We start from the raw sequence: 20,116 nt of genomic DNA on the forward strand, positions 1-20,116 counted from the left end.
TATTTCTGAACACAAAATGCTACAATGTTTTTTGTTAAGGTTTCTGGATTGAGCAACAAAAAAGTTATTCCGGAATACGTGGTGGCAGTCATGTAGGGTATAATGCAGAAGCTCGCAGCCAAAACGCAATTCGAAATGAACGGATGAAATTATGGAAAACCCTGTCTGTTCGCTTTGAATTAAAACTAGTTGTTTGAACTGCTACAGCTTTAATCTAGAGACAAACACAGTAGAAACCGGTATGGATTAAAATCAAAACTATGAATTTTTGACAGGGTTATATATATACGGATCTATAAAAATTATGAAGATTATCGTTGTCTTTATTTTTTTCTCTTTTTGTTGTGTTACGAGGTGGAAAAACTAAGGTATAAATTTAAATAGCCCAAGAAGAAATGGAATCTTCGTATCTTCACGCCTCAACTTCTATCCATCAAAAGCCGAAAGGCTGCGGCGAGGCCTTCGCTCTTCGGGACGACAAATTTTAATCCTCACGGTGACAAAGATGAAAAGCCATCCTCAATAGAAAATTTCCTATTGATTGCCCTCGTGTATTCAGCCAAATGCATATTGCGGCCGAACCGGGGTGCCAATCCACCCGAATACCTTTGCAGCCAAACAAGTCGGTGTCACGCCTCAACTTCTATCCATCAAACAGATGAATGATTTTTTTAGAAGTTGAACGCACCAGCACAAAATCGTACAATGGCCGTATAACAAGGATCCCACACTGTCGTGCATGAAATTAACAGACAACAGATCACAGGATGCAGTAGTGGAAATGGGTCGTCGCAAACTGTACTGTTTGCGAGGGCATCTAACATAGCATTCAATTCATACATACAGTCAAAAATTATCTACCATATTAGCATTTATAAGCACAAAACGGGATATGCCTTTGGCTACTAACTGTTTGTATGATCCAAGCCTACCGCCAACCTGCTGGCACCTTTACATCAGGAAAGACATCAGTTACAAAGAATAAGCACTCTAGGCAATTTAAATTACCTAGAGCACAAAGAATTGGTCTAAGAAATCATTGAAAAGAAAAGGATATAAACCATGCACCACTATTTGCTGTTCAGGGGTTTATGTTGCACTCCCGTAGAAACACTTGATCGTAATTGACGTGTGCTGACCAGTACTTGCGGTATTTCGGCAATCCAATCTCAAGCCAGGGCTTCAGGTTTCCGTTGTAGTGGATGACAGCCGCTCGCCTGATATCCTTAACGTTGACATTTGGGTTGTACCCAAGTCCTAATTGATGCCACGAACGATCGAGAGGGAACGTGCGGTTCCAAAAGGTTACAAGGCCAGCAGGGAGGGTACCTAGCTTCCACAATAGCCTGTTTTCATTCTGCACAAAGGAGCCGAGTGAGTGAACCATACAAGATAAAGAGTATGACAATAAACAATGCTCAAATCCTACATGAGTGTATTTTTGTATCGAAATATAGCTGCAACCCTACTAAGATACCAGCCTGCACAGCTGTTCTTGAAGTGCCTGATAGGAAATTCTATATGCATTAGGTCACTATTGACATTTTCAGCTCAAGCACTCGAGTACATACTCTAGTGTAGCAACAGGAACTAGCATCACAATTTCACATGTAAAGCTCATACTCACCAACTTCTGCCAGGTATGGTAGACCTCAGTGATGTTTTGCTTTCTCCAGTCGGACAAATCAAACATGTTCATGCCATATGCCCAACCACAAGCATGTGGATCAAAATTCTTGGCAATAAGAGGGTTTGAGAAGTTGAGGTACTTATCAAACCTATGGAAGTCCTGTCTACAGGTCTCGACAGCACCATTAACCTTGCCTTTGAGATCTACCAACCAAAGCGCACTTAGGTCTCGCTGCACTACAGTATCATCATCCAGAAATAACACCTTGTTAAGTCTTGGGAAGATCTCAGGGAGATAGAACCTCAGATGGTTGAGAATTGACAAGTACTTGGGGTTCCGAAACTTGGGATTTTCATCGTGCCTAGCATGCCCAGTTCTGAAGTAGTAATCAATCATAAACCGCGTTTCCAACTGCTTCAGCACTGGACTGTAGCTTGAGTTTAACCATGTAAACTCTTCAATGTTCTGAACCTGAATAGCGGCTTTACCAAAGGGATTAGCCAGGAACCACATTTTCATTGCAGCATAGTTAAGACTATCTGTCACAATGTGGAATACATGTTTTTCTGGTTTCTGCATTAAATATAGCATCAGAAGGTTAGTTGTGAAAAATGATTAAATCAATTAGAATATTCAGCATAAAAAAAGTTGATTCTTGATTCACAATAGTTAACTGGATGCCTAATTGGCAACTTAATATATTTCCGAGGCCAAGTGGTATACCTTAGCATGGACAAGAGTTGAGTTAACAACCACTGCAGCAGCCAATACATTGTCTGAAAACAAGGCATAATGATAGAGTTTGGGGTCTTCCAGCTTCTCCACGTAGGGAAAGTCTTTATTCTTTGAGTTAGTGAAATAGTACTCATTTGTAAGCCGCAGTGTAAGGCAATGGAGACCCTTGGGTAGAGATTTTGCAGCCACTTGTGCTAGATAGTTAGCTTGTCTTTTGTTTGATTCGAGTTGCTGCTCTGTTGAGTGAAGGACAGTATGGAGCCTATTCACAGCACTTGAGCAGCCATCATGAATTTTCCTGACCTTCACCAGTGTCTGCTCCATTGCTCTAGTTTTGCTGTGGACACTGTTGAGAAAAATAGAAAATCATGTCAAAGATGCTTGGTCCAAACAAAAAGTACATCGACACCAATCATACACTATCACTAGGCATGCCGAATAAAAGTTAGAACAGTAGAATAAGATGTACTTATGAGGTAATTGCCGATCACTCCTTGCATCGCCTAGTGCTCGTTGTATATCCCTCATCCGTGCACGGAGCTCCCTTGTGAAGCCATGATTACCCCTAGAAGCAAACAATCCAAGGTACATCTTTGCTGTCGTAAGCTGGTTCTTGATGATGCGAATTGTAGCATCTGGCAAAGCTGTGGTTTGATCAGTAATACTATTTGTTGCATGGTGAGCAGCATTACTGTTACTTGTCCTTGTTTGCTGCTCTCTGGAAATATTAGGATGTTTCATCTTATTGGATAAACTATGAACGTCACTTTCCTGGAAAATTAGACCTTTAGCAGTTAGATCAAGATAGAACCTACCTGAAAACGATGACAAGAACAAATAATACAAACAGCAACATGCGAAAGGGCCTCTAGCGTAATGGTTAAGTCTTCCGAGTAGCACCTCCAGGTCCTGGGTTCGATACCCCTCAGGGACGAATTTTTGGCTTGGTTAAAAAATCCCCTCATGTCCTACCCGCTCCCGGGTTGCACGCCACCCTCCGGCTGCGCTGTTGCAGAGTGGGCGGTGACGGCCCACTAGTGATAGGGGGCCAGAGTTCAGGAGAAGTCGGGACCATGTTTCGATCCCTTCTTAATATAATACCGGGAGGGCAGTTTTTCCCTCCTCGACCGAGTTTTTATAAACGGCAACATCATTCCATAACCTAATATGTACGGATGTGATACTTATTCATTCAAATACCAAAGTGAGGATTTCATAAGAGTGAAAAATTGCTAATCCACTGTTAAGGCTATTCTCAATCCATAGTAACATACTCATTTAATACATCAATACATGCCACTTAAGCATTTATGATGATATGGCAAGAGATTTAAAAGGAAAGAGAATAAAGATGTATCTTGAGGGAGATAGCACGGGACCTCAAACATTGAAACTTGAATCATCCAAGTGACCCACGTCTCATACTCTCATATATTCTAGACTTCTAGTATTTAATACGCTGTAAAGGATAAAAACCAATCTATAATACTATGCATTGGGATAGTTGTATCTTACGTAATTTTATATGACATGGCAGTTTTGGATATTGTGATAAGATGCAATAGACTGGGAATAGCCTAACATGTCAACTAAACAAGTAGACATTAACAGAGGGCATAAAAAAGCAAACACTACTCACAAGGAAACATTAAAACCTAGATTGTTTTTTTACAAGAAAAAAAATACCTTCGCAGAAGATGTATTCAGGATTCCAACAGTGCGCAATCCAGAAACATCGTTCATTTCTAGTCCATCTGACCCGTTTTTGTGCAGCACATCAGTTGCGTGAGGCAACTCTATCCCAACTTCTTTTGCCTTCTGCTCGTCCACCTCCATGCTATCCCCGGGCTCACCAGATCCATCTGCCCTTCTCTGGCTTCCCACAACCTCCTTAATGACGTCCTCCTGCCCAAACCTAGCACTGCCACTCTCCACGACAACCAGGTCACCTTCCTCTTCCGAATTCGGCAAGTGATGGTCCTCCCTGACCCCAGCAGTACCTGATTTTCCAGATGCACGGTTCCTGCTCCCTGCCTCAACCACCTGCCAGTGATCAGTTGCTGATAGCACACGGTTTTTGTGCTCCCCGAGCCTTTCAGTTATCAAACCTACAAAACGCATCAACAGCAGCGTGAACCCAAAAAAAAAAGTAAATCACGCTCTGATTGGTGCGGAACGGAAACCATCCGTCTCCATCGTCCGTACCTACCAAGATAGGTTGCCCAATCGAGCAGGAGATGGGGATGATAAGAAACATACCTTTGGCCAGAGACACCGCGGACGCTGCCATGTGCGACCACACCAGATTGGACGCGCCCTCCGGGTCGAACGCGCCGCTCGCCACTGCGGAAACCAGAAAGCCGCGCCCGTCAGACACGAAACCTTCCGGCATTGCCCGAAGCCACGCACAGAGAGAGGCCAGACCAGAGGAAGGGGAGGGGAGGGGAGGGGAGGGGAGGGGAACGCACCGGTGGAGTCCGGGAGGGGCGCGACAGAGACGGGGGAGCCGCCGTACAGCACGAGGGGCGCGAGCACCGACGCGACGAGGAGCAGCAGCATCGCGCCCCGGCACCGCCGGCGGACTCGCGGCATTGCCCTCGCCGCCAGCTCCAGCGGGCCTGCCGCCGCTATACGGAGGAGAGGAGGGGGAGGCAGAGGGGGCGGTCGCTTTCCGCTGGGGGCAGGCGCTTATTTTGGTGGGGGGCCAACGGGGTTTCGGCGTCGGCTTGCGCGACGCGAATTTCCGGAGTCGGGCCGCGGCGCGGATAGGGGTAACGTGCGATCGGTGCCGCCAGGAGCGTGACATCCGTGCGATGCGAGATGTCGGCCGTGCGTGCCGCGTGCGCGTCGGTTTTTGCTTTGCTGGGCCTCGCTTTTGCTCTGCTCTGGGCACACGGTGGAAATGAGACGCGCCAGATGTGCCAAACATTTTAGCTGCTCGCTGATAGAAAGGAAATCCAGGACATTCTGGGTGAGTTCGTGTGTTCTCCACAAGGATGTGAGTGCTGTTTGAATTCTCCCTGATTAGATTAGATTTTGGGTGACTTAGCGTCTGTTTGGTTTAATGTCTAACTTGCCACATTTTGCCTAACTTTTCTATCTAAGGTTAGTTCTTCAATTCGAATGACTAACCTTAGACAAAGTGTGGTACATTTAGCCACGAACCAAACAGCCCCTTAGTGTGTTGTCCCTGATTAGATTAGATTCCCCCTTTTCCAAACATGCTCCTCTCAGATTTTGCTCTAACCTCATTCGATTCACTCTAAAACTCTCTCAGGCTCAAAATATATTTGTTTACCTTTTGATTTATATATCTATATTCAACTAGACGATGATAAATATAGACACCATAAAAACATATACACTAATTATTATATGAATCTATTAAAAACTCTAATGGGGCGTTTGGATCCCTTCATTTTAGAGGAATTGAAATTCACTTACTAAAGTAACTTATTTAGCTTGGAATTTGACATTCCACCACTTTCCAAAGTTCTGATATAAGCTTATCTCAAATTCATGGGGTGGAAGATGGGAAATGGTTTTATGTATTACTGGAATTAGTTTCTACTCTGTAACTTACAAGACAATCTTCGATTCACTGCTCTATAGTAAAAATGTAGCACAAAAATATCTCCGACATCTTGCTAATGATAGGATATTGATATGTTTTGCATAAAATTGAATTAGCTTAATTGATATATATCTAAATTACTATTATTAGAATGGAATTCAATTCCAATGATCCAAACGGGCCGTAAACGAATTTTATTGTAGGATAGAGTGAGTATTGTTTCTTGACTACAGGCTAGATTTATATTTAAGATTGTATTCGTTTTGCAGCAAGGGGTGTAAGATAGATGTGCTGTTGGCCGGTTCTAGTTGGGCCCTCAAACCCTCGCCACACCTCAAGCGCTGCTGGCACACGGTCGAGGGCGGCACGCCGCACGCACGCATGAGCAAGGCGACCACGTGGCCCTCGCCGCTTCCGTTGCATACGCCGATACGCGCGCGTGTGGACTGTGGACCGAGCGGTAGTGTGGGTGAGGAACTGAAGAGGATGCAAGCCACAGCTCAAGGATATTTCATATATTTGCATGACGCAATACGCAAGCCACTTGCCTTCCCAAGCAAGTACGGTATATACTTTCCGTGCTATTGTTGAGCTGTTGTTGTCTCCGATTTGGGCCCGAGCTTATTTGGTGAATTTTGCTAACAAATCTCGTAAAAAATTGGAATCTAATTGATTCTGCGCAGACGTAGACAGTTCATGCCACCACGACGGATAATTTAAATCATGTAATGTTCGTTTTTAGGTCGAACTGTCTGCCTGGCAAAAAGCTCAATTGTTTTTTTTTGTTAATAGCATGTTGAATGATGAATATTTATGTGAGATGTGCTTAGTTGGTTACATTTTTTTATTGCGCGGGTTCACAAATATATAATTTTTAGTCCCAACTTTGAACGTTGGTCTTATTAAAAATATATTTTGAAATTTTACTTATTTTCACTCAATTCGGTTTAGTATATAATAAACCTAAGGTGTAGATATATATCATCTCGAAATTTTATTTTTTTAATAAATTAAGTGGTCAAAATTAAGACTTAAAATGTTAAATGTCATATATTTACGAACGGAAGTAGTAATAATTTTTTAGGGTGTGTCTCTCAAAGAAGACATCTAGGCAGGTTTGGTCTGAGTTTTATTTCTATATTAGTTGTGTGCCCGTGCGTTGCAACGGGAACATATAATACCATTGATAGCTTATGTACAATGGGATGAGCATCGACATATATCTGATCGGATCTTCTTCTTCCTTGGGGATCTGGAGAAAAGCCTGTTCGGAAGCCAAACATGTTAAGACCTGATCATGTGCTGCCCTTGTGTCTCTGATCATCATCAGCACACTGTTCGACGCTTGTATGAGTCTTGTTAATTTGCATGCCTCGTGCATAGTCTCTCAACCATCAATTCATTATGGTATACAGAATTCGTGTGAGTTGTGACAAACATTATCAAATTCATATAAATTATTTTAAAGAATCAATATAGAGTTTTATATGATAGAGAAATACATGTGGATTAAAAAATGCTAAACAAAAAATCTAAAATATAACAGTTCGATCAAGTTGCATAAGATGTACAATTTTCCAATTGCTTTTGCATTTGGAAGTCCACCTTTCTATGTTATCTTTGCTATTTCTGACTTAATAGAATCCAAATAGTATTGAACACTAAGAAAACTACAAAATGAGATAGAGTTGTGTTGACTGAAAAACATATGTATGTAGCATTTGGAATAAAAAAATACACTTTAAGTATTCAAGTACCAGATAATGCCAGACAAGAGATTAATTTCACAGAGCAAAGTACAAAATCCATGACAAGATATTTCATAATAGATTTTAAAAAGGAAGGCTTTTGCTTAAAATATGAGGCCTTAATCTCAAAATGTGTATATGTGATATTGAACGGGCCACCACCAATGCCTACACAAGTTGACTGCCCCAAACCTACAGCCGTTGTTTGAAACACTCGTCAACAGAAATCAGACATGCATTAACCAAACATAGTCAGGTGCTTGTTGGAGACTTGTACTTAAATGCTATGAATTAAGAACAAGGCAACATAAAATGATGTTAACATCCTTCGTCCAAGAAACATTATTCTCTTGAGAATAATGTTTTCGAACGAAGGTTGACAAGAGCATAGTTACGAAGCTTAAACCTTCGTAATAAAATTTCAGCGGAAATTATAAGATAACATAAAATAAAAGGTATGAGAAGGACAAATAAAACGTGTACAAATCACATTATAATTGCTTAATATATTGAATTATTGAATACAGAAATACCTTTGCCTTGGCAAAAGGTTGAATTCCGACAGATGCGATTACAAAAAATACCAGAATCCGTGAACAGCAACGGAATACTGTTCACTATTTATAGGCACAGGACGCAGCCTGTGAGGAATTACAAGTATGCCCCTTATAAAAGCTTACAACATTGACTCAGACCTTCATGGACTAAAAAGTCATTCTATCTTTAAGTCGGTTTATACTGTCGAAGCTTCATGGAAAGGAACCTTCGGCCATCTCATGCAAACAGCTTCAGCCGAAAGCCGCTTCTTCCTTGAAGACCTTCGGCGACGAAGCATAGACCCAACAGTAGCCCCTTTCGCGGTGCTAGATCGTTTTTCGTAACGAGCTTGACCCGTGAAAAAAGTCTCTTAAGCTTCGGGGAGCCGAAGGTCCAAAAAACACCTTCCCTGAGCTCGTTGTCGAGAAACGATTTAATTTCCCAGCACGTAGCGGTCCCACCTTGCAGAGTTTACTGTTTGTCCCTGCGGTCCACCGTGCAGCGAGCGCAAGCGGGTGTGCGCCTGGTGTAAAAACTCTGGCGCTTCGCCTTCTTTCCTGCAGCACTATATAAACAGACGAGTAGGTGTGAAGTTACCACAGCATTCATTGCTATTTGCACTGTTTTCCTGCCAAAATTTTTAACCATCACCGAAGCTTGTCTGTTAGAATCGAACGAAGCTCCAGTTTGAAACCTGCTTCGGAGGAAGAAAATATTAAAGTTTCACAAGTTCATAATTGAATGGCCAGAGTCCGCTCTACCGCCAGGGTTGAGCGCGAGGGGGAGGAAACTGAAGCTTCGGAGACTCTCCCCATCTCCGAAGCCATGCAACGATCGGGTCTAGTGACTTCGGAAAAGATCCCTCATGATGATGCAGAACAAGCAGAACAAGCAATCGCTGAAGCAGAGGAAGAAGATATTGAGGAAACTGATTCCGAAGATGATTATCGCATTGCCATGCCAAGCAAGCCGAGCCACTTGGACTTCGGAAAATCTACTGTTTCGAAGGCTGATCTGTCCAAGATGGTAAAATCGGGCTTTTTCACTGAAAATCAGAAGAAGCTTTTGCGCTTCGGGGGAGAAGAGACTACCCCAAAACCGGAGAAAGATGAAATTGTTATTTTCAAGAGCTTTTTAAAGGCTGGATTAAGATTCCCCCTACATGGGATCATTGGAGAGGTGCTGAAGAGGTTCGGTATCTATTTTCATCAGCTGACCCCTAACGCTATCGTTAGGCTTATTGTTTATATCTGGGCACTCCGAAGCCAAGCAGTGGAACCATTTGCGGACAGCTTCTGCCGGGTTCACGAGCTGCATTATCAAACAAAGGCTAGAAAAGATGGATTGCACGATAATTTTGGTTGCTATAACTTTGCCTATCGGAAAACTACAAAGTTCCCTGTAATTAGCTACCGAAGCAAGTGGGCAACAGGCTGGAAATCAGAGTGGTTCTATGTCAAGGTTGATGACGACAAGGAAAAGCTTGTACAAAGCCCGCTGGAATTAATCTTCGGAGAAACCCGACCTCGCTGCAACATGACACCCGAAGGTCCAACACAACAAGCAATGAGTGAATTCAGAATTATTGCAGAGCATATCAGCACAAGGGACCTGGTTCAAGAGTTTTTAGCATTCAAAGTTTTTCCCAGTTTGAAAGAATGGGAAATGCCGAAGCTACAGGGGGAAAAGAAAGAAGGTGAACTCGTACGTTTACCTTACTATTTCAAGTTTAAAAAGTTCTTTAAAGCACCTTGCCAAGAGTGGCTAGATACGATTGAAGCAATGTGCAATGAAATACTTGGCAATTACTCTAAAAAAGAAGATCAATTGATGACTGCGGCCTTCGGCACCCGTCCGAAGCGAAGGCTAAACCGAGTGTTGGACGCTCTGGAGTTTGAATACCCAGACTATGAAAATTTAAACAAAAATGCCGGAGGCCAAAAAAGGAAGAGGATGACCGAAGCTTTAAACAAAGATGAAGAAGAGACACCGAAGAAGAATATTCCAAAGAAGAAGAAAGCATCTTCTCCGAAACAAAAAATATCTGATGAAGAAAAATCCCCCGCATCCCCCTCTACCACTGATGTAGAGGCCATTCTGCAGGTAATGACTGAATCCATGCCTGTGAAGCTAAGTCCACTAGGGCCTCGACTGACAAAATTTTTTCCGAAGGAAAAGGAGCCCGAAAGAATGAAGAAAACAACCAAAGTAAAAAGACAGAGGATGATCGGTGTGACAGAAGTTATCGACAAGACACCGCCAAGGGCTTCAGCTCGAAAAATATCAGCGGCTGCGGAAGAGACAAATATTGAAATTGCACCTTCGGAGGTCACAGCCGCCGAAGCTGCCTCAGTTGAAGATCTGAACCTAGAGAGCACACTTGAACATATTGACCAAATACTGCTAGACATGACTACAGAAGAAGTTACCACCACCGCCGAAGAGGCCGCGACCGTAGCGTCGGCGAAAGGGAAAGAAATTGCTGATGAAGCTTCGGAGAACGAAACTTTCATGTTCCGGAATTTAATCGGAGAACAATTATCAAAAGCGGAAATAAAAGAGCTTAAAGAATACGCCAAATCCTGCGGATACAAGCCTGGAGCGCTCCTCTTCGGAGGCGTTGATGATGAAAAATTGGGCTGTATCCGAGATCAAACTGGAGCCAAAATTATCAGTACTCTGTCCAAGAATATCGGATTTCCGAAGCTAGAAACGGACATCAGCCGCTACCGACGACAACATGTCGTTGGCAGCTTATTTTATTCCAACTTCAAGGTGAACTGCTTTTCCCTTAACCTTTATTATTTCTAAGAACGAAAACATGTCTGACGAAGGTTGTTTTCGTGCAGAGTATGCTTCTGAGCAAAGCCTTGCAGATGCAACAAGATTTTGAAGATAAAAAGCACGAAGTCATGATTGAAAATTTGGAAAACAAAATAAAGGAACAATCAGATGCCTTCGAGAAAAAGAACTTTGAGCTCCAGGCAACCGAAGGACTATTGGCGGAAGCTGAAGCAAAAATAACAGAACTGAACACGAAGCTTCTCCGCCAGTCTGAGCAGTTCGAACAAGAAAAACAAGATCTTAATGCAAAACTTAAAGCCGAAGCTCAAAAGAATTCAGACTTGAAAAAACTACTGGCAAGTCTTCAAGAAAACTGCTTGGAATTCAGCCACATATGCATTCATCGGTTAAAAAAGATTTTTTACTCAGTTGGAGCCAGCAGTGGAAAATTTACCCCCTCAGCTGAAGATCTACCAAAAACGTTCGAACATATTGAGGGGGAGATTGACGAGCTCGACGAAGTCATAGCTGGGCATGGTGACTTCTGTGCCTGGGTGGCTTCTCGAGGCACTGCTGCGGCTTTCCTGAAGGCTGGCTGCGAGCATGGAAAGATTGTGAATAGGCCAAATTTCACTTTGTCGCCATCAATCCTGGACGACATTCCTGATCTTGCCCGAAGTATCTCGAATAGATTTATAAAAATGATATGGACAAAAGGTGGGCGGGAAAAGGCAGGAGACGAAGCTCGTAGCCACCTTGAACCAGTAAGAAACCATACCTTGTGCTTACCTTTTCTTGTAAGATCGATTTTGACTTACAACGATCTTATTCATGTAGGATGACGAAGCTGAAGTCGAAGGTCAAAAATGATGCCGAAGCCGCCGAAGCCGAAGCTCCTTGGGGATTAGATAGTAAACTGTAAACAATGCTTGAGAAACTTTTGAGAGCTTTTGTAAACGTAACTTTTGTAAATGTAAACAATGCCGAAGGTCTTTAATGAATTCTGTTCATACCTTATTATATATCCTTACCCTCCCATTGCTGTATAGGAAATGCTTTGATGTGGACGAAATTTTTCTTTTTTGAGCCGTCGGCGAAAAAACACCTTCCCTTCTTTTCGTACGCAGCGAAGCATAGAGAACAACATTTTCCCTTTTTTTCGAAGCTCTCTTTTTTGTGCACGAAGCTCTTTCTTCCCCTTATTTTCCTCTTTTTGCTGAAACAACCATTTATGCCATGAAGATGACTATCCTACTTATGCCTAGATGAATGTTTATGAATGCAAATGTTATGATGTAATGTGATGTGCAAATGCATGGCCAAATACGTATCCAGAGTCATATTCATAACCATTTTAAGAACAATCACACCTCAGCTCTGCATTCCCTTAGGAACGACTTTGGAGCTTCTTCGCCTTTACTTTTGGCGGAATCAGCGTTGACTTTTCGCTGTAAGCTCTGCATTCCCTTAGGAACGACTTTGGAGCTTCTTCGCCTTTACTTTTGGCGGAATCAGCGTTGACTTTTCGCTGTAAGCTCTGCATTCCCTTAGGAACGACTTTGGAGCTTCTTCGCCTTTACTTTTGGCGGAATCAGCGTTGACTTTTCGCTGTAAGCTCTGCATTCCCTTAGGAACGACTTTGGAGCTTCTTCGCCTTTACTTTTTGGCACTCGATGGTGCGTTCTCAGCTTTTACATTTACATTCTTTGGGGGATTTTGCTCTTATAGAACTAAAAAAGAAAATTACACGTGATGGCCCCATTAAAAACCTTTCTCCCCCTTCGGAAAGGAAAAGGGTGCCATGAAAGAAAAAATAAAAAATAAAAAATATGAAAAATTACATCGAATTATACATAATATCGCCGAAGTTCATCCGCATTCCAAGATCTAGGAATGTCGTTGCCGTCCATATCCTTCAATCTGTATGAACCGGGTCTTGACGAAGATGCTACTAAGAAAGGTCCATCCCATTTCAATTGTAACTTGCCCACTGTTTCTGGATTGGCCACTCTCCGAAGCACCAAGTGTCCTGGCTCAATATTCTTTAGTCGAACCTTTCTATCTCGCCATTTAATTGTTTCGGCTTGATATTTGTTGATGTTTTCCACGGCTTGCAACCTGATCCCTTCTAAAGCATCTTTTTCCACAGAATAATCAGCTTCGGAACCTGATGCTGCCGAAGCTATTACCCTTATTGATCCGGTTTTAGCTTCTTCTGGAGTTATTGCTTCGTCACCAAATAATAACTTGAATGGGGTAAAGCCGGTAGACCTTGATGTTGTTGTATTATGGCTCCACACCACTTTGGTTAACTGATCTGGCCACTTTCCCCTTGGCTGATTGAAAATTGACTTCATTATTCCTGTCATTATAATACCATTGGCTCTTTCAACAAGTCCATTTGACTCCGGATGTCTGACTGATGCAAAATAGATCTTCGTACCAATTTGATCACAGAAATCCCTAAAAGCTTCGGAGTCAAACTGTGTTCCATTATCCACAGTGATAGCCTTTGGTACCCCGAAACGACAAACAATATTCTGCCAGAAAAACTTTTGGACAGTGGCCGAAGTTATTGTAGCTAAAGGCTTTGCCTCAATCCACTTAGAAAAATATTCCACCGCCACTACAACGTATCTTAGGTTCCCTTGGGCCGGTGGTAACGGACCTAACAAGTCAAGGCCCCACCTTTGCAATGGCCAAATGGGTTGTATGAGTTGTGTTAACGACGAAGGTTGTTTTTGATCTCGTGCACATTTCTGACAACCTTCACACTTTTGAACTAACTCCGCTGCATCCGAAGCCGCCTTCGGCCAATAAAATCCTTGGCGGAAAATTTTTCCAAGCAATGGCCTAGATCCAATGTGAGATCCGCAGAGGCCTGCATGTATTTCTTTCATCAACTCAATACCTTCGGTTCTGGATAAACATTTGAGTAGCGGAGCACAAACTCCATGCTTGTACAATTCTCCTTCTATCATGACATATGGTCGAGCCCTTGCCTCTATCCTCCTGTTATAAGCTTCGTCATCTGAAAGGAATTTTCCCTGAAGGTAGGAGATGATCTCAGTTCTCCAAACCTCGCTATAAACAGGAGATATGTTGAGGACTGCTCTTTCAAGAAGTTCTACCGAAGGAGCTTTTATTGTTTCAAAGAATACATCCGAAGGTAAGGGCAGCCCCTGTGCTGCTGACTTAGCTAGCAAATCAGCATGTTCATTTTGTCCTCTAGGGATATTTTTGACAGAAAACCCTTCGAAGGAAGCTTCAACTCTTCGAACCATATCCAGATATTTTTCAAGCTTCGGATACTTAGCCTTGCAACTCTTGTCAACATGACCCGAAACAATCTGGGAATCAGTTTTAAGTATGGCCCTTCTTATTCCCATTGCTTTTAACTTCCGAAGACCTAAAAGCAAGGCTTCGTATTCGGCAATGTTATTTGTGCAACTAAAGTCAAGCTTTGCCGCATAACAAGTTTTAACCTTGGAAGGTGAAACCAACACAGCAGCCGCTCCTGCTCCGAAGGTTCCCCAGGATCCATCGCAAAACACTGTCCATGCTTCGGCATCTTTACTTGTTTCTTCCTCCTGGGCCCCTGGCGTCCAGTCAGCAATGAAATCTGCTAATGCCTGAGACTGAATCGAAGATCTATGAACATATTCAATACAGAATTCGTTGAGTTCTGCAGCCCATTTTCCAATCCTTCCAGTAGCTTCTCGGTTCCTCATGATATCCTTCAGAGGTTGTGAAGAAGGAACAATTATGTTGTAAGCTTGGAAATAGTGCCGAAGCTTCCTGGAAGCCATCAAGACAGCATACAGTACCTTCTCCAACTCTGTATAATTTTTCTTTGATAAACTAAGAACCTCGGAAACAAAATATATCGGGGCCTGCCTCTTGTCTTGACCATCGATCTTTTCCTGGACAAGTGCTGCACTTACCGCTGAGTGCGAAGCTGCCACATATAATAATAAAGGAGCCCCTGGCATTGGTGGAGTCAATGTTGTTAGGTCTATCAAATACTGTTTCAGTTCTTCGAAAGCCTTCTGCTGGATTGGTCCCCATTGAAAGACTTCGGCTGACTTCAGTACTTCGAAGAATGGTAAGTTTCTCTCTGCTGATCTAGATATGAATCTATTGAGAGATGCCAATCTCCCTGTCAATCTTTGAGCCCCCTTCTTTGTAGTTGGTGGCTCCATCCGAAGTATAGCCTCAATTTTACTTGGATTAGCTTCAATTCCCTTTGTTGAAACCAAGCATCCAAGAAATTTCCCCTTCTTCACTCCGAAGACACATTTTTCTGGATTTAACTTTAAGCCAGCTTGCCTGAAACTGGCGAAGGTCTCCTGCAGATCAGCAATATGATTTTCCTGCTTCGTGCTTTTTACAATGATGTCGTCAACATAAGTTAGCACATTTCTGCCTATTTGAGATTGGAGAACCTTCGCAGTCATTCGGCTGAAACTTCCTCCAGCGTTTTTGAGCCCTTCAGGCATCCGAAGATAGCAATATGTGCCACTTGGAGTTATGAAGCTAGTCTTCGGCTCATCTTCCTTCTTCATCCAAATTTGGTGATAGCCTGAATAACAGTCTAACAGACTCATGAGCTCTGAAGAAGCTGCTGCATCAACTAAAGAGTCTATCCTTGGTAATGGGAATTCATCCTTCGGACAAGCCTTGTTAAGATCTGTAAAATCGATGCACATTCGCCACTTGCCATTGGCCTTTTTTACCATAACAGTGTTAGCTAGCCATTCTGGGTACTTCACTTCTCTGATAACTCCTGCACTGAGGAGTCTTTTAACTTCGTTGCGAGCACCTTCAGCTTTATCATCTGACATTTTCCGAAGCCTTTGCTTTCTGGGTCTAAAGGATGGATCGACATTGAGCGAGTGCTCAATAACATCTCTATTAACTCCACAGAGATCATTGGCTGACCATGCAAAAACATCTTTGTTGTTGAACAAGAACCTTAGCAAGGTTTTCTCTTGTGCTTCGAATAACTGAGAGCCCAACAGCACCTTCTGTTCTGCTACATCCTCACATAAGAGCATGGGCTTCGGCTGATCTGCTGAAGCTGCTTTCTCCCTTCTGAATTTGTATTGTTCGCAAGCTTCAGCTCCATCTATGTTATGGATTGCTTTTGAATCAGTCCAGTTTCCTTCGGCCCTTCTGGCAGCTTCCTGGCTTCCATGAATAGCGATGGGTCCCTGATCCGAAGGTATCTTCATGCAAAGATAAGCGGGGTGAAGGATTGCTTCGAAGGCATTGAGGGTACCACGACCAATAATTGCATTATAAGGGTATTCCATGTCAACAATGTCAAACACAATTTGCTCAGTTCTAGTGTTATTGATGAATCCGAAGGTCACTGACATGGTGATCTTTCCCAGTGCTACAATCTGTCTCCCTCCGAAGCCACAAAGAGGATGTGTAGCATCATGAATCTTATCTTCTGGCTCTTGCATTTGCCTGAAGGCTTTAGCAAATATGATGTCAGCTGCACTGCCTGTGTCAACCAAGACATTGTGAACCAGAAATCCTTTGATAACACAAGAGATAACCATGGCATCGTTGTGTGGGTAATCTTTGAGCTGAAGGTCCTCTTGGGAGAAGGTAATAGGAATGTGAGACCATCTTGACTTGATGAAGGGTCCTTGCACCCCAACATGCTGTACCCTTCTCTGTGCGTCTTTTTTCTGCTTCTTATTGGCTGGCTCTGAGGACGAACCGCCTGTAATCGGGAGCACCAGCTTCGGGTCCGAAGCAGCCCCAACTCGATCATTGAACGAAGCCATCAGCTCAAAAAGTGGAAGTGAGTTCACCGGAGGTGGGCGCCAATGTTGGAGACTTGTACTTAAATGCTATGAATTAAGAACAAGGCAACATAAAATGTTAAATGTTAACATCCTTCGTCCAAGAAACATTATTCTCTTGAGAATAATGTTTTCGAACGAAGGTTGACAAGAGCATAGTTACGAAGCTTAAACCTTCGTAATAAAATTTCAGCGGAAATTATAAGATAACATAAAATAAAAGGTATGAGAAGGACAAATAAAACGTGTACAAATCACATTATAATTGCTTAATATATTGAATTATTGAATACAGAAATACCTTTGCCTTGGCAAAAGGTTGAATTCCGACAGATGCGATTACAAAAAATACCAGAATCCGTGAACAGCAACGGAATACTGTTCACTATTTATAGGCACAGGACGCAGCCTGTGAGGAATTACAAGTATGCCCCTTATAAAAGCTTACAACATTGACTCAGACCTTCATGGACTAAAAAGTCATTCTATCTTTAAGTCGGTTTATACTGTCGAAGCTTCATGGAAAGGAACCTTCGGCCATCTCATGCAAACAGCTTCAACCGAAAGCCGCTTCTTCCTTGAAGACCTTCGGCGACGAAGCATAGACCCAACAGTGCTTGTGCGTTGCCATGACTCACAGATTATTAATCTTTATTTTTGCATAATTTTAGATTTTTACCGTTTAAATGTGGGAGAGGAGAGAGAGGTGAATGGAATAGTAGAGATAAGATTTATAAGAAATAGGGATCTGCACCAAGAATATAAACACAAATTAATTAGCATATTCTTGCCCCCTCAAGTTAAAATCATGCATCAATAGTACGACAACAATACAAATCCGGTGTGCATACTACATAACAGGAATGTAGGCATTACCTTAATTAAAAAAGTAATGTGCTAGTATTAGTAGTACCTTCTAGGGTTGAGTCTTCCTCAACACCCTTGTATGCCCAGTGGCATGATGCAATGATGTTCTCAGACGCATATCTTGCGATATTTTTCTATAACCAGTCAAAAACTCAGAGAGTAATCTTACTTTACGAAGGATTTGAAACATAAAGAAAATTATGAAAATTACTGTATTAATCAACGAAAAAACACTCGATGCAACAACATACAAAGATCAATTAAATGCCCAAGCACAAAAAATCTGAATGTGAAGCAAAGCATATATACATATCTGGACATACAGTCTGGTTCTTGCCGCATGCTTCCCAGCTGGACACTTCTCCGACCATTCTCTGTGCTACCGAGCGAATAAAGGTCTGAATAATTAACATTTAGCTTCTCTCTTTTCTCTATCTATAGAAAACTCTTATCCTAGTTACATATCATTATGTTTTTCTTCAGTGTGTCGATGTAACCGGCTACGCTGTCTCCATAGAAGTCGTCTTTAGTCGGCTAGATGATGCTGGCGTTCCAAACCGGGCAATTAGTGAACAAAACAGAGCATGCCCTAGCATCCAGGTTCCTATAGATTTCAAGATCATGACTGATGATGTCCAGTATTTGACGTACGTACATAGTGTAAAACAGTCTTCCTTGCGTACCAGTGGAAGTCGACGGTGTTCCCTCCTTTGTCGGAGTGAAGTGACTATGGAGTACAGGTAGTAGTTGTGTTAGCAGTCAGTAGCATGAGCGATCAGCCACATTGTTGATATGATCAAACACACCAAATAGAGCACATCAAACCTTGCTTGCGGTTTGTACTACCTAGTGTATGTCTCTGATGAAGTGCGAGAGGAACACGAGCGCTTGTGTTATATTATCTGCACTGCAGAAAAGCAACGTTCATGACTGTTAATGACAAATTGTCCAAAACTTTGCAGAATTGGAGCATGCACATCCGAGTAGCAGAGTAGCGACATTACATTATGGGGGAGAAGATCTCCCATAGGTGGGGAGCTGGGAGGTACAGTTGTTGATGGCGCCCACGACGCACAGGTCCTTGACACCATCCTTGTCCTTGTAGTCCCCTGAGGAAACAGAAAAAACGACGCATGACGACCATGAGCACAAGATTGCGTGTCAGATTCATCTTGGAACGAGGGGCGTGGTCGCTTACCGTCGTAGTTGTAGGTGCAAAGGAAGTAAGAAGAATTCGTTAATTACTGTTATAGAGAATAAAATGAAGTAGATGGCTTAATCTAGGCTGTCGAATGTCATTATCATAAGGCATATCCACTATGCTGCAAGCCTGGAACCTTTTATTCACGTAAAGTAAGCATGTGATGTGAACTCCATCATGCTAGCTTCATACAAGTTACACACACTCAAAGAAGTTGCTAGGAAACCAACATTTTTGTCTCTTGTATCTAGTCTTGCATTGGGGGCAGCATTGGTTCCCCTCGCGCTCATACTCATAGCATGGGCGGCAGACAGGGAAGGCACACTCATTGCAGGCAACAAAGACATCGCCAGTGGCTGAAACACCTATAGAGTCACTACAAATCTGGCAGACCGGGCCCGACGCATCGCCGTCATGGCGGATCATGACGAACTCGTTGCGGTTGTGCGAGCCCGCCACCATCCCCATTTTGATCAGCAAACCACACCAGCAAGCGCCCATGAGAAGATGGGTCGCGACTGGTCAGACCCACCGCTACTGCGTCGGTTGGGAAATCAAAGTCGCGGTCGGATCTGGGCGAGCAGGGCGCGAATCCGGGCATGGCGGTGACAATGGCGAGGAGATCTGGGGAGGAGCGGGCGGGATCAAGGCGGTGGTGATCGTGCCCCTCCGGTCTCGCTTTGGGCTGGTTCGGGGGCGGCTGCAGGGTTCCACGGGTCGCGCTAGGTGGGTGTGCGGCATGCGTCGGGCGGGCGGGATTGCGGCGTGCGGGCGGTAGGGCGGGCGGGAGGGCGGTTCGCCATGGTCGCGGTGGGATTTGCGGGCTTGCGGTGTGCGGGCGGGAGGACGATTCGCCTTGGTCGCGGCAGGGTTTGCAGGTTTCAGCGTGCGGGGGCGGGCGTAGGGAGGCGGGGGCAGTCTATAGTAAGTTCTTAATAGTTAGTAGAGATTATAGTTTCTATATGCCTATATCAATCATAGCTGAATGCCCGTGCGTTGCAACGTGAATATATAATACCAGTATACTACGATAACTTATATACAAAATATGTGTTATACCGTTATGAGAAAATGTTTCATAATCAATTTGTGATTCTGACCATACATAAATTTTGTTATTTATAATCTATCTGTTTCACCACTACATTGCAACCATCAGTATCATGCAGACTTCGATATATGTCACGATTTGCATGGTCTCATTATTGGAGAGCACGTTTC

At 43.1% G+C, this 20,116-nt stretch overlaps 1 protein-coding gene across 1 annotated transcript; it reads right to left on the bottom strand.

Annotated features, from left to right (window-relative positions):
* Positions 1-719: 719 nt before the first annotated feature.
* Positions 720-5,214, bottom strand: LOC103647523 (probable galacturonosyltransferase 4). Its single transcript, XM_008672049.4, has 7 exons — positions 4,834-5,214; positions 4,625-4,708; positions 4,052-4,473; positions 2,835-3,136; positions 2,354-2,711; positions 1,628-2,203; positions 720-1,357 (listed from the first exon to the last, which is right to left on the bottom strand). The coding sequence occupies exons 1-7, from the start codon at positions 4,955-4,957 to the stop codon at positions 1,082-1,084; spliced, it is 2,142 nt and encodes a 713-aa protein (XP_008670271.1). The 5' UTR covers positions 4,958-5,214; the 3' UTR covers positions 720-1,081.
* Positions 5,215-20,116: the final 14,902 nt, after the last annotated feature.

This window comes from Zea mays, chromosome 2 (genome assembly GCF_902167145.1).
Source record: "Zea mays cultivar B73 chromosome 2, Zm-B73-REFERENCE-NAM-5.0, whole genome shotgun sequence".
In the NCBI taxonomy this organism is placed as follows: Eukaryota; Viridiplantae; Streptophyta; class Magnoliopsida; order Poales; family Poaceae; genus Zea; species Zea mays.